This window comes from Somniosus microcephalus, chromosome 19 (genome assembly GCF_052327205.1).
Source record: "Somniosus microcephalus isolate GS21.2 chromosome 19, FLI_Smic_1.0, whole genome shotgun sequence".
In the NCBI taxonomy this organism is placed as follows: Eukaryota; Metazoa; Chordata; class Chondrichthyes; order Squaliformes; family Somniosidae; genus Somniosus; species Somniosus microcephalus.
Window position 1 is genome coordinate 66,893,221 of NC_141005.1, and position 26,382 is coordinate 66,919,602.

Sequence of the window (26,382 nt, forward strand, 5' to 3'; positions counted from 1 at the left end):
TTCCAAAAGGCATTTGAAAAGGTGCCACACAAAAGATTATTGCTTAAGATAAAAAATCACAGGATTGGGGGTAATATTCTGGATTCATGGATAGAGGATTGGCTATCTAACAGAAGGCAGAGAGTTGGGATAAATGGTTCATTCTCAGACTGGCAATCAGTAACTAGTGGTGTTCCGCAGGGGTCAGTGCTGGGTCCCCAATTCTTTACAATCTATATTAACGATTTGGAGCAGGGGACCGAGTGTAACATATCAAAGTTTGCAGATGATACTAAGATGGGAGGGAAAGTAGTGAGTGAGGAGGACATAAAAAACCTGCAAGGGGATATAGACAGGCTAAGTAAGTGGGCAGAGATTTGGCAGATGGAATACAATACTGGAAAGTGTGAGGTTATGCACTTTGGCAGGAAAAATCGTAGAGCGAGTTATTATCTTAATGGCAAGAAACTGGAAAGTACTGAAGTACAAAGGGATCTGGGGGTCCTGGTTAGTATGCAGGTGCAGCAAGTGATTAAGGAGGCCAATGGAATGTTGGCTTTCATTGCTAGGGGGATAGAAAATAAAAATAGGGAGGTACTGCTTCAGTTGTACAAGGTATTGGTGAGACCGCACCTGGAATAATGCATACAGTTTTGGTGTCCATACTTAAGAAAGGACATACTTGCTCTCGAGTCAGTACAAAGAAGGTTCACTCGGTTAATCCCGGGGATGAGGGGATGGACATATGAGGAGAGGTTGAGTAGATTGGGACTCTACTCATTGGAGTTCAGAAGAATGAGAGGCGATCTTATTGAAGCATATAAGATTGTGAAGGGTTTGGATCAGGTGGATGCGGGGAGGATGTTCCCGATGATGGGTGAAACTAGAACTAGGCGGCATAGTCTTAGAATAAGGGGCTGCTCTTGCAAAACTGAGATGAGGAGGAACTACTTCACTCAGAGGGTGGTAGGTCCATGGAATATGCTGCCCCAAAAAGCTGTAGAAGCTACATCATTACATAAATTTACAACAGAAATAAACAGTTTCCTAGAAGTAAAGGGAATTAAGGGTTACGGGGAGCGGGCAGGAATTTGGACATGAGTCTAGGTTCGGATCGGTCATGGCCCTGTGGTTAGCGGAGCGGGCCCAGGGGCCGTGTAGCCAGATCCTGCTCCTAGTTCGTGTGTCTAATTCTGTTAGATTCAGGAGATGGTTCTGTGATAGTGGATTGGCGGTTAGGATCAGGTCAGCCATGATCTTATTGAATGGCGGAGCAGGCTCGAGGGGCCGATTGTCCTACTCCTGCTCCTATTTCTTATGTTCTTATGTTCTTATGTAGGCCTGGCAAAATTATGAACGGGGATCGCTGAAAAAAGACACTACAACATTAAATAAATTACAAAAAGAATCACGTTTTTAAAATGAGTTAAAATTACATTAAATTAAATATTTTAAACAAAAAATTAACTTTTTGTAAAAAGTAATTTAAATTTTTTATGGAGCTAAAAATAAACTTACCTTTTTAAAAAGCATTTTTACATTATCAATGAGTGACATTTTTATTACTTTTTTAAACTCTTAAGCTGGTAAAAGCTTAACACTCCACTTCTTGCCAGGTCAGAAGTGCCGGATTTCAGCATGCCTGAAACCAGCACTTGTGAGGTCCTTATGGGTGTGTACACAGCTCGTACACACCCGTAGGCATCGGAAAATATGGGCCTATATCAGGTTCCACGTGTACACTGATGACAGCCAGCTCTACCTCACCACCAGCTCGCTCGAACCCCCCACTGTCTCTAAATTATCACACTGCTTGTCCGACATCTAGTAGTGGAGGAACAGAAATTTCCTCCAACTAAAAATTGGGAAGACTCAAGAGATAGTCTTCGAACCCCGCCACAAACTCCATTCCCTAGCCACCGACTCCAGCACTCTCGCTGGCAACTGTCTGAGGCTAAACCAGACCATTCGCAACCTTGCTGTATCCGTTGACCGTGAGATGACCACATATCCACTCCAGCACCAAAACCGCCTACTTCCACCTCCGTAACATTGCCTGACTCCACCTGACCTCAGTTCATCTGCTGCTAAACTGCCATCCTTGCCTTTGTTACCACTCTACTTGACTATTCCAATGCTCTTCTGGTGGGCCTCCCATCTTCCACCATCCATGTACTTGAGCTCCTCCGAAACTCTGCTGCTCCTATCCCAACTTGCACAAAATCCCATCCATGCATTAACTTTGTGCTTGCTGACTTACATTGGCAACGTCGCTATTTGAAAATTCTGATTCTAGTTTCCAAATCCCTCCATGGCCTCGCCCCTCCCAATCTCTGTAACCTCCTCCAGCCCTACAATCATCCGAGATCTCTGCACTTCCCAATTCTGGCCTCTTGTGCATCCACGATTTCCATCGCCCCACCACTGCCAGCCATGCCTGCAGCTCCCGAGGCTCTAAGTTCTGGAATTCCCTCCTTAAATTCTGGCCTCTTGCTCATCATTTAGCTTTTAATCGCTCGAATATTGGCGGCCGTACCTTTAGCTGCCTAGGCCCCAAGCACTGGAATTCCCTCCAGAAACTTCTTCCCCTCCATACCTCTCTCTCCTCCTTTAAAACCTACCTCTTTGGCCAAGCTTCTGGTCAGTTGTCCTAATTTCTCCTTATGGGGCTAACTGTCAAATCTTGTTTCATAAAGCTCTTGTCAAGCGTCCTTTGACGTTTTACTACGTTAAAGGCGCTATATAATTGCAAGTTGTTGTTGTTTGCCAGCGATGGCCATATCCAGAGAACGAAGAAAAAGGATGAGACCTTAAAGAAATTCATATACTGTTTTAATTGATGGAAAGCGAACATACAGAGTAACAATGAGGATCAGTCTCACTTGATTTAATCAGCACAACATTTCTACATGTTATAATACATGAGTGGGCAATTCTGCTTGACTTAAGTAAAATGACTTCTACCTGTTTTCCTGCATTTCAACCTTTTGTGGCAGGTGAATGTTTTCCATCACAACTTTCGGTTAAAGAATTTGATTATCAGTATCTGTTTCTGTGTTATCTAAATCCAAGTTAACAGATGAAAGGGAATGATCAGACAGCTGCTTTTAGGCACCCTGGACCAGAAATTTCCCAACACAGTGGGTGTGAGGTATGTATTGATTGCAGATATAGGCTAAAGAATTGTTTGTTGTCTATGACCTTTGGGTAATGCAATCTTAAACACTAGTTATTATCATATCGATTACCATTCCTCTTTAAACATGTATGGCTACACTTGGCTTTAGATATTGAATCCTTTCTGTGCAAAATTGGCTGAAACAAAAACCTGAAACGTACTACCCATATTGATTAGTTACCCAATTTATGATAAATTAAAGGTAAAAGCGAATTTCTAATCCATCCTCATCCAATTGTTGACCGAACGGCAATGGTAACTGTAGTTTCAGGTGTTCATAGGATAATTGACTGGTGATAAAGGAAGACCCATGAACCCCTCATGCCTCACATAAAGTTTGGAATTGAGAATACCCATGCGAGGTCCTGCTTTAATAATGGTCGGAGGATATTGTTGTAGCTGCTGATACTTTGTGCATAAAACGGGTCTGTGTGAAGTTACATTTCTGGTATAACAAATGACGTACAAGCAAAATACCATAGGGTCTAAATCTGGTAAATATTCCCAGGATGTGTACATTATTATAATTATTTTTTTAATCCTGCTACAACAAACGTATAGCTCAGATCTGCATTTTCAATGTGCAATTCTCTGCAGATTCCGATATATTTGTGATATGAATATTTAAATAAACTGTAAAGATGTGAACAGGTGCTAATAAGCAGAAACGGCAGCATGAACTGCATAATGCTTTTTTTTGCTTTCAGTCAGTGATTGGCATGGAACCTTCCGCCTTAAGGGTGAATCAACCAATAAAGGCAAAGATACTTGTGTGACAAATTCTGAAACCAGGGGACTCGAATTCGTTGAATGAAGCCGTTATGTAAAGAGGCCTGTGGTTTTAGATGATTACAGAATGATACAGCAATGAAGGAGGCCATAGCACTGCACATATTCCCACTTCAGGTTTTTGTCCAATTCCATCTTGAAAGTTACTATTGAATCTGTTTCCACCACCCTTTCAGGCAGTGCATTCCAGATTATAACAGCTTGCTACGTGATTTATTTTCTCATGTCACCTCTAGTTCTTTTGCCAATTACTTTAAATTTGAGTCCTCTGGTTACCGACATTTCTGCCACTGAAAACAGTTTATCCTTAATTACTGTATAAAAACCCTTCATGATTTGAACACTTCTATCAAATCCCGCTTAACCTTCTCTGCTCTAAGGAGAACAATACCGGTTTCTCAAGTCTCTCCACGTAATTGAAGTCTTTCATCTCTGGCGCCATTAAGCCTCCACTGCACCTACTCTAGGCCTTGACACTTTTCCTAAAGTGTGGTGCCCAGAATTGGCCACAATATTCCAGCTGGGGTCTAACCAGTGTTTTATACTCACTTGCTTTTGTACTCTATGTCTCTATTTCTGAAGCCAATGACGCCTTTTAATAGCCTTTCAAACTTGTTCCGCCACCTTCAAAGACTTGTATAAATAAATCCCCAGCTCTCTCTGTTCCTGCACCCGCTTTAAATTTGTACCATTTAGTTTCTATTGCTTCTCCTTATTCTTCCTACATAAATGAATAACTTCACACTTGGCTGCGTTAAATGTAATCTGCCATGTATCTGCCCATTTCTCCATCCTAATATGAATTATTTCATTTCGATGTAATTTCAAACCGCACAAAATATAACAATCTCAAAATTAAGCCAATTATTGGAATATTTAAAAGAAAAATAACGTCAGTGTCCAAATATATATTTTTCCTGCTAAATTACCTGATGTTTGTATTGAAGAAAACAGTTATCAATATGTGGTATAAGTTGGATTAAAGCTTTCACTTTAAGATATTCTCGCGTAAGTGGACTTGGTAGAGAAGGCTCAAATAAACCTTAGTGTTATTCATAAGAAGTTAATTCATTTTAAAGATTATATATCATCAAGCTATACTTTGTAGAGTTGTAGCTGAATTTCTACGGAAGGATCCCTAAGTGTATGAAGATTGTTGTTATACATTCCACAGTTAGAACAGCACTGCCTTTACAGGGACGCAAATATCGATTAAAGTTGCTTCCTAATGGGTACATCTGACAGGCGTAAAAGGAAAGATTAAAAATATATACCTTAGTGAATTTGTCAAAAATAAAGGCTTCTTTATGCCGTTTACACAATTATAAATTTCAACACGTTACTGTACTTCCTACGCGTGATGTGCAGCATCACACTATAGTTCGGTTCTGTTATCCAATGTCCCCTTCTCCAGTTTGGAAGTCTTGTGACGTGGGGGCCTGATCATAGATGCTCAATTGGGATTCGTAACGTCAGCGGTCATTTGCATAATTAAGGAACACGTGGTAATACGCCCTCATTCATAACATTGATAAGACAAGGCGAGCCCGGTAAACATTAATATCTTCTGCCTGCAAACTGCCGAGGTTTCTGAGACTAACTGGATTCACGATGTCTGAGTGGGTGCGGGTCATCTCAACGCTGATAATTTGCGCAGTCTGTAAGTATTCAGCAAACATTTCGTTGGATTCATTGTGAATAATCTTTTGTTGTATAGAGATATTAAGTGACGATATTAATCATATGAAGCCCAGCCTCTAACATTGTTCCATCCTTTTATAGGTTCAAACGCGCAGATTACATTAACTCAACCGCAATCGTTATCCATCGCGCCGCAAGGAACGGTGAAAATAAGCTGCAGCGTGTCTGGGGGTAATTTGGGAAACGGTGACGTAGGATGGTACCAGCAGAAACCCGGGAATGCTCCTCGATTTCTACTCTATCATGATCTTAACCGCGAGGTTAAGGGTTCCGGGATTCCTGATCGATTCTCTGGAAGGAGTCAATCGTCAACCAACGCCGCATATTTAACCATCAGCGGGGTTCAACCCGAGGACGACGCCGACTATTATTGTGGTTGGTCTACCAACGGCTTCGGTGGAGGCACCAAGCTGACTGTGCTGAGTAAGTAACTTTTACTAGATTAATTCTGTTCAATGGATATTTTCTTTTTATCTTTTATGCAACAAGTGGTCAAATACATTCTCATTTGGATTATTAATATAAAAGATGAGGTCGATGAAACAATTGGTGCTGTAGGTTACAACCAAGGTTGAAACGGTGATTGGTTTATTAGGGACATAAAACAATCACATTTTGAAACCATAAAGGAAACAGTGAGGTTTATTGTATGATTAATTTTACCATTGGAGCTGAGATAGTGAACAATAGAAGCAATTCATAGATTGTAAAAGTCGGTGCTTAAAGAGATCATTAAAAGTGTCGCACAAATAGCCAATATGCAAAAACAGAACGAGTCAAAGAGACAGCCGGAGAGATAGATAGACAGCTGGAAACAGAGATAAAGGCAAAGAGAAATAGAGAGGGGTAGATAGATAGAGAGTGCGAGAGAGAGAAAGCATATCGGTGCCTCCCTTAATTTCTGGTGCACTGAGAAATTTTAACGGATGTTAATTTCGTATGAGGAGGGTAATAATCACCAGGAGCTTGTCCAATATCCCAAAATAGCACCGAGCTCAAGACATACTTTCGATATCAGATACTATTTCTCACTGTGAAAGGCTCGGTATGTGCAACGAATTTCTGTTGTAAACAGAGGTTTGTGATTTCATTATATCTAGAGCTCAGAGAGAAAGCTCTTCGATACGTTAATCTGAAGTCGGCAACTTTCTGTTGTTTTTTTACCAGTTAATATTTCGATATATAATTGTCTGCTGAGATTTTACGTTTGCGAATTTATATATAATTTGAGTGCAATTATGCACAGGTACATACAATACCTGATATAGAGAGGCTGGATTGACGGCCATTCAGACCGTAAAGCTATTAACTAGAATACTGTTGGAAACATCTGTTTTCTGCCTTTGGTTTCGGTGACACAAAATGATTTTGATTTCAACCAAAAGTTACAGGTCTGTATGCAAACCTTAGCATGATAAACACAAAGGGATAGGGTTTAAACTGAATTTTCCCCCGAATATCTTGCGGGACCATTGGCAGAAACGGCGTAAAGGATATTTTTCCAGATTTATATATTGTTAATGTAATATTCTTCAAGGTAGCAAATGTTTTACTGCTCCGTATGTGAACATCATCCCCGAGTTATTTTACAACCACATGTTAGTCCATATTTAAAGATTATTATTCTTCAGAAATTAAACGTTAATTTTCTCCCTATGTGAGAACATTTCCTCGGTGTACTAAATGTAATGAAATAGTAAATCCCTTTGTAAAGAGAGGTTTTAACTAGTTTGATACTGGGAACAGAGATATTCGGTTTGTTCCATGGAAAGGCTTCAAATTAACGGTAAATGGTCTGGCCATTCGAGTCAAACGACGTGTTTAGTTTTAGAGTACATTGCTGTGATTTAGGAAGAAAATGAAATAAAGAACTTGCATTTATCTAGCGCCTTTCACGACCTCAGGGAAATGCTTTACGGTGAATGAAGTACTTTTGCAGTGTAATCACTGTTGTAATTTGGAATTGTGGCAGCCGATTTCGGCACAGCAAATTCCCACAATTTGCAATGTGATAATGACCAGATAATCTGTTTTAGTGATGTTGGTTGAGGAATAATATTGCCTAGGCCATCAGAGTGAACTCCCCTGCTCTTCTTCAAAAAGTGCTATGGGATCATTTACAGCCATCTGAGATGGCTGCCTAACGACAGTTTTACGTCTCATCTTAAAGACTATACCTCTGCCAATGCAGCACTCCCTCATTACTGCACTGGAGTGTCAGCCTACATTTTCTGCTCAAGTTTTTGGCGTGGGGCTTGAGACCACAACCTTCTGACTCAGAGACCGAGAGTGCAACCACTGAGTAAGGAGTTTCTTTACCCGTAAAAAACCAACCCTTAACCCCTCCGTCCTTGCAAAGCACTGCCCCATCTCCAACCCCCTTTTCGTCTCCAAAGTCCTTGAACCTGTTGTCGCCTCCCAACTCCGTGTCCATCTTTCCCTAAACTCCATGTTTGAATCCCTACAATACAATTTCTGCCCCTGCCACAATACCGAAATAGCTGTCATCAAAGTCACGAATGACATCCATTTTGACTGTGACAAACGTAAACTATCCCTCCTCGTCCTTCTCCACCTGGCTGTAGCCTTTGACACGATTGGCGACTCCATCCTCCTCCAATGCCTCTCCACCATCGTCCAGCTGGGTGGGACTGCACTTGCCTGGTCTATCTAATCATAGCCAGAAAATCATCTGCAATGTTCCGATATCCAGTACAGGATATGCAGAAATTTTCTCCAATTAAATATTGGGAAGACCGAAGCCATTGTCTTCAGTCCTCGCCACAAAATTCGTTCCCTAGGCACTGAATCCATCCCCCTCCCTAACATCCGTTTGAGGCTGAAGCAGACTGATCACAACCTTGGTGCCAAATTTGACCCTGAAATGAGCTTCCAACCACATAGCCACAGCATACCTAAGACGATAGCAAAATACTGCAGATGCTGGAAATCCGAAATAACAACAGAAAATGCTGGAAAAACTCAGCAGGCCAGGCAACATCCGTGGAGGGAAACTAAGACGGCCTATTTCCACCTCCGTAACATCACCCATCTCCGCACCTGCCTCAGCTCATCTGCTGCTGAAACCGACATCCATGCCCTTGTTACCTTTAGACTTGACTGTTCCAACGCACCCCTGGCTGGCCTCCTTAAAACCTACATCTTCGACCAAGCTATTGGTCATCTGTCCTAGTTTCTTCTTATATGGTTTGGTGTCAATGTTTTCCTTATAAGGCTCCTGTGAAGCCCTTGGGTCCTTTTACTACATTAAAGGCGCTATAAAAATACAAGTGGTTGTTGTTGTTGTACATGTGTGTGGTATATATTATGCGACTGCAGTATCTTTCTTTAATAAACACAATCCTTTTCATTACAGCCAGAGAGTCGTCCAGCCCTTCGGTGTCGCTTCTCCCGCCAGCGTCCGATCAGATCTCTGCAGCAAAGGCGGCGACCCTGGTGTGTTTGGTGAATAACTTTTTTCCGGGTTCGGTGGAAGTTTCGTGGAGCGTAGACGGCCAGATCACGGACACTGGTGTCCAGACAACTCGGACCGTACGGGACACCGACCAGACGTACAGTGTGAGCAGTTATCTGACCCTGTCCGCCACCGAGTGGAACTCACACGAAGTGTACACCTGCGGGGTTACACATGAGTCTCTCGGGTCTCAACTCACGCAAAGCATCAAGAGATCAGGCTGCGAGTGAAAGAGAAAATCCGCGCACGCAGTGCAAACTGTTATTCATCGCGCGTTTATGCTCGAATTCGGGGTTTAGTTATTGACAATGCATGTCCTTCTATTTTCATGCACCTGACGTATAACAGTGATTTAAATCTATTCACATTGTGGCAGAAACCTTTAACCTTGTAATTGTGACGTAGAAACATTTGTGTAATAAAGAATGATATACATGTGTTATGCGGTGTGTTTTGTGACTGAGTGTTTGGGATAAGCGATTCAATTTAGCACTGAAAGCCATTGATAACAATAATAGCTTTGTAAATGCATTGCGCTCATGACCCCATCTTTTGCATCCAATTTGACTTGATGTGTAATCGTTATTACATTTCAGTTAATAGCGAGCACAAGGAGAAATTGAACATCGAAATAATTTAGTCCTCACCTTCTTCACACATTGTACGTCAATTTTTTTTAGTTCACACTGAGTTTTCATTTAACCCTTTTGATTTAATTCCAACATGGATTAAAGCAGCATTTTGATAATCTAGACATAAATGTATACACAGTGAGAGTACAATTGGAGTATATGTCAACACTTACGTATTTTTGATCTAGTGTTAAAAATAGTTTTGTAATTTAATTTAATGGTGGGATTAGCTCAAAAAGCAGAAAGTTGAAATATTTCAATGGTGGTTGAAGCCTTCAATTAAAGCAACTTACATTTATAGAAGTGTGAGCTGACTGCCCATCTGTGTGCAGAATGTATTGAAATTACTGTCTGTTCTCACATGGTATTAACTTCAGCATCTCACGTACTCAACTCTCCCTCGCCGAAATCACCAGCAGTTGACCACCTGTCCCAGAAGTGGGTCCCATGTGAGGACGTGAGATTGCCTGCCTTACTTCCTATGTTACATTGATGCCGAAAACAATACAGCTTCTCATTTATGCAGCACGCCCTGCATTCTTAACCATGACTCCAAAATACTGAATCAAATGTGCAAGCAAGGCGTGGAATAAAATACTTCATTGTATTTCCAACTACAGCCCCTGATAATCACCATAACCGTATTCCATTTCACCTTTCAGATTGGCATACTATGGGACTTTTCTTCTCTGTGTAGCTTCAAGCCTTCCTCCCAAACGGCAGGCAGTTCTGCATTAAATATCGGGCTCGTTAGTCGTCACCATCAATGGTGTCTCCCAGATAATAGGTGTCATCAGAAAATCGCTGCGCCTTTCCCGCGATGTTCGATAGGCTTTCCCACTGTGCGCGAGGCCCTCTTTTTAAGGCAGGAGAAAGGCGCGCAGAGGTGGAGACATTCAAGCAGGGAAATTCAAAACTTAGCGTCTATACGGCTCAAAACGGGACCGGCAATGGTGGAGTGAATGAAATGGGCGATGCACAAGTGTCCAGATTTGGAGGAACACAGAGACTCCCTTAATACTCGTTAATTTTTAACATAATGGAGAAAAAAGTTTAGATGGGCCATAATGTATGCTTAGAAGTCAGCATGCTTTTAAAGCCCCAGTTACACCTAATCAAACAAGATCTGACTTTTAATGGGATATTTAACAGCGACATTACATAAGAACATAAGAAGTAAGAGCAGGAGTAGGCCATTCGGCCACTCGAGCCTGCCCCGCCATTCAATAAAATCATGGCTGATCTGGGCCTCAATACCACTTTCCCGCTGGCTACCCATAACCCTTGACTCCCCTGTACCTCAAATATATGTCAATCTCCGCCTTGAATATATTCAATGACACCGCCTACACAGCTCTCTGGGGTAGAGAATTCCAAAGATTCACGACCCTCTGAGAGAAGAAATTCCTCCTCATCTCCGTTTTAAATTGTCGACCCCTTATCCTGAAACTGTGCCCCCTAGTTCTAGATTCCCCTCCCGGCATCTACCCTGTCCAGCCCCCTCAGAAACGTATATGTTTCAAGAAGATCCCCTCTCATTCTTCTAATCTCCAATGCGTATAGGCCCAACCTGCTCAACCTTTCTTCAAAAGACAACCCCTTGGTTTCAGGAATTAACCTAGTGAACCTTCTCTGAACTGCATCCAGTGCAAGTATATCCCTCGTTAAATAAGGAGCCCAAATCTTCACGCAGCATTCCAGGTGTGGTCTCACCAGCATCCTGCACCGGTGTAGCAAGACTTCCCTACTTTTATATACCATCCCCCTTGCAATAAATGCCAACATTCCATTTGCCTTCCTAATTACTTGCTGTACCTGCATGCTAACTCTTTGTATTTCATGTAGGAGGATCCCTAGATACCTCTGTACCGCAGCATTGTGTAGTCTCTCTCCATTTAAATAATAATATGCTTTCTTATTTTTGCTACCATAGTGGATAACCTCACATTTTCCCACATTATACTCCATCTGCCAAATTTTTGCCCACTCAGTTAACCTATTTACATCCGTTTGCAGACTCTTTTGGGTGCGATCTTACCTTTCAGTGCGAGTTGGGAGTGGGTCAGCTGACTTGCGGGTTCCGATCCTGCCCCCAGTGACACCCGACGCACCGACGTAATTTTTCGTCAATTGGCCTTGTTAAGCCCGCCCTGCGGGCTTGCCGGCCAATTCAGAAAAAGCCGTATCAGATGACGTCAGCTGCTAACACGTCATCTGCCGGTTTTCTTAAAGGAGACATGCTCAGTTTTTTTGACAGATGATTTTTCAGTGCTTGACAGCATTGAGGTACTGCAAATACTGGCAATCACTGTACAAAGTTGAGCCCTTGCAACCAGGCTTTCCAGAGACTTCTCCGTAGGATAAAATAGAAGGCAGCTGCAGGTGAGTTTACAGAAGCGATCTGTCACTGTTGAGAGAGCTTCTCCCAATGAGGTGGGACGACACAAACACATCAAACCTTATTACCTACAGAAAAGTCTAAATAGATTAAAAATGATTTCCCCAACATTTTCTTATCTCTGAAACTCACCAGTGTACCATTGGATCCTTGGCACAACTTCTGCAGCTGTCATCAACGCACAAACCTTACAATAGACCCACAGCACGCCACACTTACCCTGGCGTGGTGTCTGGTCGTCGGGAAGCCCGCAGTCGACCTGACAAAATTGAAAAAAGCCTCTTAACTGCCTGGTAACTACCTGTTAACAGGCAGTTAAGTGCCTATAATCATCTTCCCGCCGCTAGCTGTCGCGTCCCAGTGGAAATCGAAGACCCGACACTTGGGAAGATTGTATGGAGGCGCGTTGACAGTGGGCTCGGGATCCGCTGTCAATCTTTGTAATTTTGCCAGCAGTTCCCCTTCCAAACCTGTTCTCTGAGCGTCGGCAAAATTCCCCCCTTTGTGTCCTCTTCACAACTTGCTTTCCCACCCATCTTTATATCATCAGCAAATTTGGTGACAGTACACACCGTCCCTTCTTCAAAGTCATTAATATAGATTGTATATAGTTGAGGCTCCAGCACTGATCCCTATGGCACCCATTAGTTACAGTTTGCCACCGGAAAATGACCCATTTATCCCGACACTTTGACTTCTGTTAGTTGGCCAATTCTCTATCCATGCTAATATATTACCCCAACCCCTTGAGCCCTTATGTTGGGCAGTAACCTTTTATGTGGCACCTTATAAAATGTTTTCTGGAAATCCAAATTCACTACATCTACTGGTTCCCCTTTATACACGCTGCTCGTTGCATGCTCAAAGAACACTAGTAAATTTGTCAAACACGATTTCTCTTTCATAAACCATGTTGACTCTGCTTGATTGTAATCTGATTTTCTAAATGACCTGCTATTACTTCCTTAATAATGGATTTTGCATTTTCCAAATAACAGATGTTAGACTAACTGGCGTATAGTTTCCTGCTTTTTGCCTTCATCCTTTCTTGAATAGGGGCATTACATTTGCGGTTTTCCAATCCGCTGAGACCTCTCCAGAATCCAGGAAATTTTGGTAGGTTACAACCAACGCATTGACTCTCTCTGCAGCCACTACTTTTAAGATGTGGTGTGGAGATGCCGGAGTTGGACTGGGGTGGACAAATGTAAGAAGTCACACAACACCAGGTTATAGTCCAACAGCTTTATTTGAAATCACAAGCTTTCGGAGCGCTGCTCCTTCTTCAGGCGAAGTGCTCCGAAAGCTTGTGATTTCAAATAAAGCTGTTGGACTATAACCTGGTGTTGTGTGACTTCTTACTACTTTTAAGACTCTAGGATGTAGGCCATCAGGTCCAGTGGACTTGTCAGCCTTTATTCCCAACACCTAGCAGGAGAATGGCACCAGGCGCATGGGAACACAATCACCTCCAATTTCCCCTTCAAGTCACACACCATCCCGACATGGACACGTGTAGATGTTCCTTTATCATCGCTGCGTCAATTCTTTCATTCCTCGCTTCTCGGATACTCTGTCCTCCTAAATGCCTACCCAACCCTTCAGGACTCCTTGACCTTCCTGCTCTCCTGCCACCATCCAAGGTTTGCCTCCCTCTTAGATAAGACTACAGATTTCCAATGTGCCTCGCTCAGCACCCTTCGAACTGCCCATCGCTGTCTCCTTACGAGCAGCAACCAGAACTGTCCCATGCTACTCTCTTGTGCGTCTTCTCAAACCCATCTCCTCTGCCTCCTCCATCTCCCCTCCAACAACTGGTGCACGGAGATCATGGACTTATTTGTCACTATGTTTGAGACCAACAATTAAGCTGCCTCTGCCACTTCCCTCACTTCTCCTAGACCACCGGGCCATACTCCCCCTAAGGATCTGCCTTGCCTAGCCCTGAACCTGCATATTTCTCTAGTTTCGCTGCTATCTCTCCACATGCCATCTTATAACTCATTTGGACCACGAGACACACCTACTGCTGCCTGGTCTATATTGCCACCAAACTGCTAACCACTCAACTTCCCTTTCTGGCCCCTATGTTAGCTGATATTGTTAACGGTTCCCTCTCCTCAGGTACTGTCTCCCTGCCCTTCAAATCTGCTGTCAACTCCCTTCTCTTCAATACACCCACTCTTGACCCCTCTGACCTTCCAAACTACCACTCCATCTCCAAACTCCCCTTTAACTGCAAAGTCCTTAAACATGTTGTTGCCTCACAAATGCATGCCCATCTTTCCCGCAACTCCATGTTTGAATCACTCCAATCAGTTTTCTGCCCCTGCTGCAGTACAGAAACAGCCCTTATCAAAGCTGTAAATTACAACCTATTTCATTGTGACCATGGTAACCTATCCCTCCTCATCCTTCCCGAACTTTCTGCAGATTTTGACATGATTGACTACACCAGTCTCCTCCAACACCTCGCCTCCATCATCCAGCTGATCTCGCCTGGTTCCATTCTTATTTATCCAATCATAGCCAGAGAATCACCTGCAATGGCTTATTTTCATACTCCAGCACCGTTACCTCTAGAGTCTCCCAAAGATCTATCCTTGGCCTCCTCCCACTTCTCATCTACATGCTGCCCTTTGACAACATCATCCGAAAACTCAATGTTAGTTTCCACATGTAAACTGACAACACCCAGGTCTACCTCACTGTCAGCTCTCTCGACTTCTCCACTGTCTCTAAATTATTACATGTCTTGTCCGACATCCAGGACTGGAGGAGCAGAAATGTCCTCCAACTAAAAGTTGGGAAGACCCAAGAGATTTCCTTTGGTCCTCGCCACAAAATCCATTCGCTATCCACCGGCTCCATCACTCTCCCGGGCAACTGTCTGAGGCTAAACCAGACCGTTCACAATCTTGGTGTCATAGTTGACCCTGAGATGACCACAGACCCAGTCCATCACCAAAACCGCCTACTTCCAACTCTGTAACATCGCCTGACTGTCCTGCCTCAGCTCATTTGCTGCTAAAACTGTCATCCATGCCTTTGTTACCACTAGACTTGACTACTCCAATGTTCTCTTGGCTGGCCTCCCATTTTCCACCATCCATATACTTGAGCTCATCCAAAACTCTGCTGCCAATATCATAACTTCCACCAAATCCCATTTACCCCTGCTGAACTATATTGGCTCCCGGTGTGGGGACGCCTCTATTTTAAAATTCTCATTCTTTTCTTCAAATTCCTCCATGGCCTCGCCCCTCCCTATCTCTGTAACCTGCTCCAGCCCTACAATCGTCCGAGATCTTTACGCCCCAATTCTGCCCTCTTGCACATCCCTGATTTCCAGCACCCCTTCACTGCCAGCTATGCCCATTCCAGCTCCCTAGGATCTAAGTTCGGGAATTTCCTTTTTAAATTCTGGCCTCTTGCGGAGCCTCGACTTTAATTGCTCTGCCATTGGCCCTAATCTCTCCCGAAACCTCTCCACCTCCCTACCACTCTCTCCTCCTTTAAGATCCTCCTTAAAATCTACATCTTTGACCAAGTGTTTGTTCAGCAGTTCCAATATCCCCTTATGTGAATATGTGTCAGATCTTGCTTGATAAAGCTCTTGTGAAGAGCCTCTGAACGTTTTACTACGTTAAAGGCACTATATACCTTCAAGTTGTTGTTGTTGTTGTTTGGCAATAACTGCTGCCCTTGCCAGCGATGCGCATATCCAGAGAACGGAAGAAAAAGATGAGAGCAGAAACAAATTCATATGCTGTTTTATTTCATAGAATGCGAATATACAGAGAGTATCAGTGAGGATCAGACTCACTTGATTTAATCAATACAACATTTCTTCGTGTTATAATACACGAGTGGGCATTTCTGCTTGTATTCAGCAAAGTGACTTCTACCTGTCTTCCTGCATTCAACCTTTTGTGCCAGGTGAAAGTTATCCATCACAACTTTCGGTTAGATAATTTGATTATCATTATCTGTTTCTGTGTTATCTAAATCCAAGTTAACAGATGGAATGGAAGGATCGGACAACTGCTTTTAGGCACCCCGGACCGGGATTTCCCAAGACAGTGGGTGTGAGGTATGTATTGATTGCACATATAGGCTAAAGAATTGTTTGTTGGCTATGATCTTCAAGACTTGCTATTACCATATTGACTACCATTCCTCTTATTTTTAAAACTTATATGACTACACTTTGCTTTAGAAATCGAATTCTTTCTGTGGAGAAATGGCTGAAAATGAACCCTGAAACGTACTACTTATATTGATTAGTTACCCAGTTTATGATAAATTAAAAGTAAAAGGGGCATTTCTAATTCATCCTCATTCAATTGTTGACCGAACGGCAATGGTAACTGTAGTCTCAAATGTTCATAGGATAACTGACAGGTGATAAAGAAAGATCAATAAATCCCTCATGCCTCACATAAAGTTTGGAAAGGAGAATACTCATGTGAGGTTTTTTTCATTAATGGTCGGTGGATATTATTGTAGCTACGGATAATTTTTGCAAAAATGGTCCCTGTGATGTTACACTTCTGGTATAACAAATGACGCTCAACCAAAATACCATAGGGTCTAAATCTGTTAAATATTCTCAGGACGTGTATATTATTATAATTATTTTTTAATCCTGCTGCAATAAACTTGTATCTCAGATTGCCTTTTGAATGTGCAATTCTGTGCAGTTTCAGATATATCTGTGATATTAATATTTAAATAAACTGTAAAGATGTGAACAGATACTAATAAGAAGAAACAGCAGTGTAAACTGCATAATGCACTTTTTGCTTTCAGCCGGTTGGTTGGCATGGGACGTTCCGGCTTAAGAATCAGCCAAACAGTAAAGTCAACGATGCCTGTGTGACATATTCTGTAACCAGGGGACTCGAATGAGATGAATGAGACAGTTATGTAAAGAAGCCTATGGTTGGGTTTCAGACGATTACTGAATGATACATCAAAAATGAGGACACAGACCTGCACATTTCCCCACTTCACGTATTTAATCTTTTGAAATTACTATTCAATTTTCTTCCACCAACCTTTCAGGCAGTGCATTCCAGATTATAACAAACTGCTACTTGTTTTTCTTTTCACGTCCCCTCTGGTTCTTCTGCCAATTACCTTATATCTGTGTCCTCTGGTTACTAACCCTTCTGCCACTGGAAACAATTTCTCCTTATTTACTCTATCACCACCCGTCATGGTTTTGAACACGTCTATCAAATCTCCCCTAAAGGTTTTCTGCTCCAAGGATATCAACCCCAGTTACTCTAATCTCTCCACGAAACTGACGTCTTTCATCCCTTGTACCATGCTAATAAATCTCCTCTGCGCCCTTTCTAAACCCTTGACACAATATTCCAGCTTAAATTCTTTGCTTTTGTACTCTATACTTCTATATATAAAGCCAAGAATCTCATATGCTTTTTTGACAGCTCTCCCAATTTCTTCCGCTACCTTCAAAGATTTGTGTACGCATACCGCTAGCTCTCTCTGATCCTGTACCCCTTTTAAAATTTTACCATTGACTTTATATTGCGTCTCCTCATTCTTCCTACACAAATGAATGAATTCACATTTCCCCGTGTTAAATTTAATCAGCCACGTATTTGCCGATTTCTCCATCCGAATGTGAATTATTTCAGTTCCGTGTAATTTCAAATCGCACAAGGTATAACAAACCCAAAGGTAAACCACTGCTTCAGAATATTAGAACAGGAATAACGTCAGTGTTAAAATGTTTATTTATTTCCTGCTAAATTATCTGATGTTTGTATTGAAGAAACAGTTAACAATGTGTGATATAAATTAGATTAAAGCTTTCTCTTTAAGATATTCTCACGTAAGTGCACCTGGTAGAGAAGGATCAAATACACCACAGTGCGCTAACATCTTTGAGTACGTCATAAAAAGTTACTTCATTGTAAATATAATATATCATCATGCTACTTTCTCTTGGAATGTAGCTGAATTTCTGCGGATTGATCTCTAAGTGTGTGAGGATTGTCGTTATATATTGCACAGTTAGAACAGCACTGTCTTTAGAGGGGGCGCAAATAGCGGTTAAAGTTGCTTTCTATCTGACATGTGTAAAAGGGAAGAAGAAAAATATATACCTTGCAAATTTGTGAAAAATAATGAGATCTTTACGCTGTTTCCACAATTATAAATTTCAACACGTTAATGTACTTATTAATACATCCGGTGCATGATGTGCAACATCACACTAGAGTTCGATTCTGTTAGCCAATGCCTCCTTCTCCAGTTTGGAAGTCTTGTGACGTGGAGGCCTGCTCATAGATGCTAAATTGGGGTTCAGAATGTCAGCGGTCATTTGCATAATTAACGAACACGTGGTAATACGCCCTCATTCTTAACATTGATAAGACATTAATTGTATTGGTAAACATTAATATCTTCTGCCAGCAATCTGCCGAGGTTTCTGAGCCGAACTGAATTCATGATGTCTGAGTGGGTGCGTGTCATCACATCGCTGATAATTTGCGCAGTTTGTAAGTATTCAGCAAACGTTTCGTTACAGCCACTGTGATTAATCTTTTGTTGTATACAGATATAAAGTGACGATATTAATCATATGACGCCCAGCCTCTAATATTGCTTCATCTTTTTATTGGTTCAAACGCGCAGATTACATTAGCTCAACCATAATCATTATCCATCGCGCCGCAAGGAACGGTTAAAATAAGTTGCAGCGTGTCTGGGGGTAGTTCGGGAAACTCTTACATAGAATGGTACCAGCAGAAACCCGGGAATGCTCCTCGATTTCTATTCTATCATGATCTTAACAGTGAAGGCAAGGGTTCCGGGATTCCTGGTCGATTCTCTGGAAGGAGTCAATCGTCAACCAACGCCGCATATTTAACTATCAGCGGGGTTCAACCCGAGGACGACGCCGATTATTATTGTGGTTGGTGGAGCTCCGGCGTATTATACTTCGGTGGAGGCACCAAGCTGACTGTTCTGAGTAAGTAGCTTTTACTAGATTGGTTCTGTACAATTGCTATTGCATTTTAAAAATTTTATGCAATAGTCAAATACATTCTCACTTGAATTATTAATGTAATAATTTGAGGCAGATGAAACAATTGGTTTTGTCGGTTACAACCAAGGTTTAAACAGTGTGATTGGTTTATTAGGGACTTAAAACAATCACATTTTCAAATCTTAAGGGAAACGATGGGTTAATACTATGATTAGTTTCACCTTTCAATCAGAGATAATTAACTATAGAAATGGTTGGTAGATTGTAAAAATTGGTGTTAAAAACATCATTAAAAGTGTCGCACGAACAGCAAGTACACAAAAACAGAGAGTCAAACAGACGGAGAGATAAAGAGTAGGAGAGAGACAGAGAGAAAGACAGAGAAATAGAGAGGGGTAGACAGATGCAGAGAGCGAGAAAAAGTAAAAGCATATCGGTGTCTCCCTTAACTTCTGGTGGGCTGAGAAATTTTAACCGATGTTAATTTCGTATGAGGAGAGTAATAATCAAGGAATTGGATGACCTGTCAAAATTAAGATTAGTCCTGGGAGAAGAAGACAGACCATACCTTGGTGCCAAATATGTAACAACATGTCACAACCTGAGGACTGTTTAAAATTAATACTGAATGTACCCACTGATGTACAAAGACTGTTTAAATTAATATTGATTAAAGTAATATTGTATGTACCCAACGAAGGTCAGAATTGTTTGACACCTACAGAATGTTGGAAAACTGTACTTTTTGTTATGTAAGCTTTGGCAATATGGTTCCCTGTAAACTTTCATGCCAATAAAGCATTTGAATTGAATTGAAATTGAATCACCAGGAGCTTGTCTAATATCCCCAGATAACTCCGAGCTGAAGACATACTTTCGATAACAGGTACTGTTTCTCACCAGGAGAAAGGTTCGCTATGTGTCCCGAATTTCTTTCATAAAGAGAGGGTTTGTGATTGTATTACATATAGAGTTCAGAGAGAAAACTCTTCGATACGTTAATCTGAAGTTGGCAACTTTCCTTTGATTTTACTAGTTGGATCTTAGATATATAAATGTCTGGTGGGAATTCACGGTTGCGAATTTATATATAATTTGAGTGCAAGTATCTTCTGCTTCTTAGGGAGTCCCTTGGAACCAATGATGAGTTGCTTCCACGTTAAAGATGAGTTCTCAGGTGACTGATGAGTTCAATGCGGGACCGGCAGACTCTGTCACAGTTGGGGCAGACGGTGGTTGAAGGGGTGGGTAGGTGGGCTGCTTGGGTTGACGTGCGCTCCTTGCGCTGTCTGTGCTTGGTTTCCCTTGCTCCCAGTGAAGAGACTCGAGGTGTTCGGCGCTTTCCCGGATGCTTCTCCTCCACTTTGTGCGGCCTTGGGCCAGGGATTCCCAGGTATCGGTGGGGATGTTGCACTTTTTCATGGAGGCTTTGAGGGTGTCCTGAAGCGTTTCCTCCGCCCACCTCGGGCTCTCTTGCCGTATCGGAGCCCCGAGTAGAGCACTTGTTTTGGGAGTCTTGTATCGGGCATGCGGATATGACCCGTCCATCGGAGCTGATCGAGCGTGGTCAAAGCTTTGATGCTGGAGATGTTGGTCTGAGCGAGAACACTGACGTTGGTGCGCCTATCCTGCTAATGGATTCGCAGGATCTTGCGGAGGCAGCGTTGGTGGTACCTCTTCAGTGCAAGTATGTACAGGTACATGCAATGCCTGATATGGGAGGCTGTATTGACGCCCATTCAGACCGTAAAGCTATAAACTACAATACTGTTGGAAACATCTATTTTCTACCTTCCACGTATTATTTGGTATCAGGGTCACAAAATGATTTTGATTTCAACCAAAAGTTACTGGTCTGTATGCAAATATTAGCATGATAAACAGAAAGGCATAGCATTTCCACTGAGTTTTCTCCCGGATTTCCAGCGGGACCATTGGAGTAAACCCGGCAGAAATGGTGTAAAATATATTTTTTCCAGTTTTACATATTGTTAATGTAATATTCTTCAAGGTAGCAAACATTTTACTGCTCTGTATGTGAACATAATCCTCGAGTTCTTTTACAACCACATGTTAGTCAATATTTAAAAATGATTATTTTTCTGAAATGAATCGTTGTGTGGCAGTTATTAAATCTTAATTTGATCCCTGTGTGGGAAGATTTCCTCTCTGTACTATATGTAAGGAAATAGTAAATCCCTTTGCAAAGAAAGGATTTTGGTGTGATACTGGGAAAACTGATTTTAGTTTTGTTCCATAGAAAGATGTCAAAGTGACAATAAAGGTCTGGCCACTGGATTCAAAGATGTGATTAGTTCTATATTACGCTGCTGTGATTTAAGGAACAAAATGAAAGAAGGAACTTGCATTTATATAGCGCCTTTCATGACCTCAGGGAAATGTTTTACAGCAAATGAAGTATTTTGCAGTGTAGTCACTGTTGTATTTTGGAAAAGTAGCAGCCGCTTTTGGCACAGCAAGGCCCCACAAATTGCAATGTGATAATGACCAGATAATCTGATTCACTGATGTTGATTGAGGGATAGATATTGGCCAGGATACCAGGGAGAACTCTGCTGCTATTCGAAATAGTGCCACAGGGTCTTTTACAGCCACCTGCGACGGCTGCTTAACAACAGTTTAACGTCTCATCCAAAAGACTGCATCTCGGCCAATGCATCTCTCACTCTGTACTGCACTGGAGTGACAGCCTAGTCTTGTGGGACTTGAACCCACAACCTATTGGCTCAGCGGCGGAGAGTGCTATCACTGAGCATGGAGTTGCATTGTACGTGTGTGTAATGTATATTATACGGCTGCAGAATCTTTCATTAATAAACACAATCCTTTTCATTACAGCCAGAGAGTCGTCCAGCCCTTCGGTGTCGCTTCTCCCGCCAGCGTCCGATCAGATCTCTGCAGCAAAGGCGGCGACCCTGATGTGTTTGGTGAATAACTTTTTTCCGGGGTCAGTGGAAATTTCGTGGAGCGTAGACGGCCAGATCACGGACACTGGTGTCCCGACAACTCGGGCCGTACGGGACACCGACCAGACGTACAGTGTGAGCAGTTACCTGACCCTGTCCGCCACCGAGTGGAACTCACACGAAGTGTACACCTGCGGGGTTACACATGAGTCTCTCGGCTCTCAACTCACGCAAAGCATCAAGAGATCAGGCTGCGAGTGAAAGAGAAAACCCACCCACTCGGTGCAAACTGTTATTCATCGCGCGTTTATGCTCGAATTCGGGGTTTAGTTATTGACAATGCATTTCTTTCTATTTTCATGCGCCTGACCTATAATAGTGATTTAACTCGATTCACATTGTGGCAGAAACCTTTAACCTTGTAATTGTGACGTAGAAGCATTTGTTTAATAAAGAATGATATACATGTGTTATGCGGTGTGTTTTGAGTGAGTGTTGGGGATAAGCGATTCAATTTAGCACTGAAAGCCATTTATGGCTTTGTACATGCATTGCGCTCATGAACCCCATATTTTACATCCAGTTTGACTTGATGTATATTCGTTATTACATTTCAGTAAATAACTAGCGCAAGCAGAAATCGAATATCGAAATAATTTAGTCCTCACCTTCTTCACAAATTTAACGTCAAAACCTTTTTTTTAATTAACAGTGACTTTTGATTTAATTACAACATCGATTAAAGCAGCATTTAGAAAATCTAGACATAAACGTATACACAGTGAGAGTACAATTGGAGTAAATGTCAACACTTACGTATTTTGTGATCGAGTGATAAAAATCCTATTAATCACAATAATGAAAATTCCTACTATGTGTCCTATCTTCCCAGATTGAGTTAGAAATAATTTTGTAATTTAATTTAATTGTGGGATTAGCTCAAAAAGCAGAAAGTTGGAAATATTTCAATGCTGGTTGCAGCCTTCAAAGAAAGCAAGAAGTAACTTACATTGATAGAAATGTCAGCTGACTTCCCATCTGTGTATAAATTGTATCGAAATTACTGTCTGTTCTCTCATGGTAGTAACTCCAGCGCCTCACAGTACTTAACTGCCTCTCGCCGAAATAACCAGCAGTAGACCACGTGTCCCAGAAATGGGTCCCTTGTTAGGACGTGAGGTTGCCTGCCTTACTTCCTATGTTGCGTTGATGCCCAAAACAATGCAGCTTCTCATTTATGCAGCACGCCCTGCATTCTTAACCATGACTCCAAAATACTGAAGGATAAGTGGAAGCAAGGCGTGGAAAAAAGTACTTCATCGTATTTCCAGCTACGGCACCTGATAATCCCCATACCCGTATTCCATTTCACCTTTCAGATTGGCATGCTATGGTACTTTTCTTCGCTGTGTAGCTTCAAGCCTTCCTCCCAAACTGCAGGCAGCTCTGCATTAAATATCGGGCTCGTTAGCCGTCACCATCAATGGTGTCTCCCAGATAACGGGTGTCATATCAGGAAATCGCTGTGCCTTTCCCGCGATGTACGATAGGCTTCCCCACTGTGCGCGAGGTCCTTTTTTTAAGGCAGGAGAAAGGCGCGGCAAGGTAGAGACATTCAGGCATGGAAATTGAAAGCTTAGCGTCTATACGGCTTAAAACGGGGCCGCCAATGGTAGAGTGAATGAAGTGGGCGAGGCACAAGTGTACAGATTTGGAGGAACTCATAACATCCCTTTATACTCGTTAATTCCCGGATCCATGTCTTCCATCACCTTGGTAAAGCCATCTAGTATACATAAGAACATAAGAAAGAAGAGCATGAGTAGGCCATACAGCCGCTCCAGCCTGCTCCGCCAATCAAGAAGATCATGGGTGATGTTTTAGTTCACAACACTTTCCCACCCTATCCCAATATCCCTCGATTACATCAGTGCCAAAAATCTATTGATCTCGGTCTTCAATATATTGAACGACTGAGCATCCACAGCCCTCGGTGGTAGAGAATTCCAAAGGTTCACACCCCTCTGAGTGAAGAAATTTCTCCTCATCTCAGTCCTAAATGGCCGACACATTACGCTGAGACTATGACCACTAGTTCTACACTCTCCAGCCAGGGGAAAGAGCCTCACATCATCTACCCTGTCAAGCCGATTAAGAATTAGATATTTTCAATGAGATCACCTCTCATTCTTCTAAACTCCAGAGAACATATTCTACTCAATCTCTCCTCATTGGACAGCCCTCTCATCCCAGATATCAACCTAGTGAACCTTCGGTGCAACCACTCTAAGTCAAGTATATAATTCCTTAGGTAAAAGGAAGAACGTGTACACAGTATTCCAGGTGCGGTCTCACCAAAGGCCTATATAATTGCAGCATGACTTCCTTACTCTTATAGTCCAACCTCTTGCAATAAAGGCTATCATATCATCTGCCTTTCTAATTGTTTGCTGTACCTGCATGTTAACTTTCTATGATTCGTGTACAAGAACACACAAATCCTTCTGAATTCCAACATTACCTAGTCTCTTAACTTTTAAAATATATTCTACTTTTCGATTCTTACCAAAGTGGATAATTTCACATTTCCCCTCATTATACTTCATCTGCCAACTTCTTGCCCAATAACTTAACCGGTCTATATCCCTTTGTAGCCTATTTGCATCCCCCTTCCAGCTTACTTTCCCGCCTAGCTTTACATCGTCAGCAAACTTGGACACATTACACTCGGTCCCCTCACCTAAGTCATTGATTATAGATTGTAAATAGCTGAGATCCAAGCACTGATCCTTGCGGCACACAACTAGTTACAACCTGCCAACCCCAAATTATTCCCACTTCTTTTTCTCCCCACTAACCAATCCACAATCCATGCTAATATATTACTCCTAATCGCATGAGCTGTGATCTTGTGTAACAACCTCTTGTGTGGCACCTTATCAAATGCCTTCTGAAAATCCAAATACGCTACAACCACTGGTTCCCCCTTGGTTACACCCTCAAAAAACTCTGATTTCTTTGCCAAGCACGATTTCCCTTTGATTAAATAGTGTTGACTCTGCCTAATCATATTATGATTTGCTAAGTTCCCTGTTACGACGACCCTTATAATATATTCTAGCATTTTCCCTACTACTGATGTCAGGTTAACTGGCCTACAGTTCCCTGTTTTCTCTCTGCCTCCTTTCTTGAACAGTTGGGTTACATTTCCTACCTTCTATTCCACGGGGACTTGTCAAGAATCTAGGGAGTTCTGGAAGAACAAAACCAGGCACCCACCATCTCTGCTGCCACCTCATTTACAATCCTAGCATATAGGCCATCAGGAGCCTTGTCGTCTTTTTTTCCGTTAATTACTCGAGTACTTTTTCTTTACAAATATTAATTACTTGAAGTTCCTCACTCTCATCATTCCTTTGGTTCTCCACAATTTCCATTATCTTTTTGTGTCTTATACTGTGAGACAGATACAAAATAGTTGTTTAATGTCTCTGCCATTTCCTTATTCCCCATCGTAATTTCTTCTGTCTGTGCCCCTAAGGGACCAACTCTGTCCAACACAATAACTAATGTTTTGGGTTGGATAGTCTAGTTCCAACAATGTTTTCTGCCCTGTTATTTCTTAGCTCCACCCATAGTGATTTTACATCCTGATTTTCTGGGCTAAGATCCTTTCTCACTACTGTTTTTATCTCTTCATTTATTATCATTGCTATCCGCCTGCTTTAACATTTTGCCTATCCTTTGTAAAAGTCAAATACGCTGGAATATTTAGTTCCCAACATTGGTCAGCCTGGAAACACGTCTCAATAATGGCTATTAGATCAAAGCAATTTAACTCTATATGTGCTATTAATTCATCTATCTTGTTGTTACTGCTTCGTGCATTCAGATATCGTACCTTTAATTTTAACTTTTTCCTATTTTCCCTTGATGTGGCCTCAGTCGCTAATGCCCTATTGCCATTGTTAAACTCTCTGTCCCTTCCTGACACACTCTGCTTGATTTTACTCAAATCGCTACTCTACTGTACAGCCTTGACTTTTCTCTTTTGATTTATAAATTTATCCTTACCTGAAACCCTCCTTCCCCTTATAAGTTTAAACCCCTATTTACCACCATAGTTGTTCGAATCGTCAGGACTCTAGTCCCAGCCCAGTTTAACTGTCGTCAGTTCCAACGGAACTATTCCCTTTTTCCACAGTACTGGTGCCACTGCCCCACGAATTGGACCCCTTGTCACCCACGCATTTAAAACTCTCATCTGTTTCTCCCTATG

General features: G+C 42.0%; 1 protein-coding gene and 1 pseudogene across 2 annotated transcripts; both read left to right on the top strand.

Moving 5' to 3' along the window:
• Positions 1 to 5,516: 5,516 nt before the first annotated feature.
• Positions 5,517 to 9,562, top strand: LOC147104577 (immunoglobulin lambda-1 light chain-like). The gene is made up of 3 exons (XM_085961973.1): positions 5,517 to 5,606; positions 5,729 to 6,070; positions 9,024 to 9,562. Exons 1-3 carry the CDS (start codon positions 5,558 to 5,560, stop codon positions 9,350 to 9,352), a joined length of 720 nt encoding a protein of 239 aa, XP_085818099.1. The 5' UTR covers positions 5,517 to 5,557; the 3' UTR covers positions 9,353 to 9,562.
• Positions 9,563 to 18,633: 9,071 nt separating this feature from the next.
• On the top strand, positions 18,634 to 22,542 carry LOC147104578 (immunoglobulin lambda-1 light chain-like; annotated as a pseudogene). The gene is made up of 3 exons (XR_015072398.1): positions 18,634 to 18,685; positions 18,808 to 19,158; positions 22,036 to 22,542. The product of XR_015072398.1 is annotated as an immunoglobulin lambda-1 light chain-like (transcript).
• Positions 22,543 to 26,382: the final 3,840 nt, after the last annotated feature.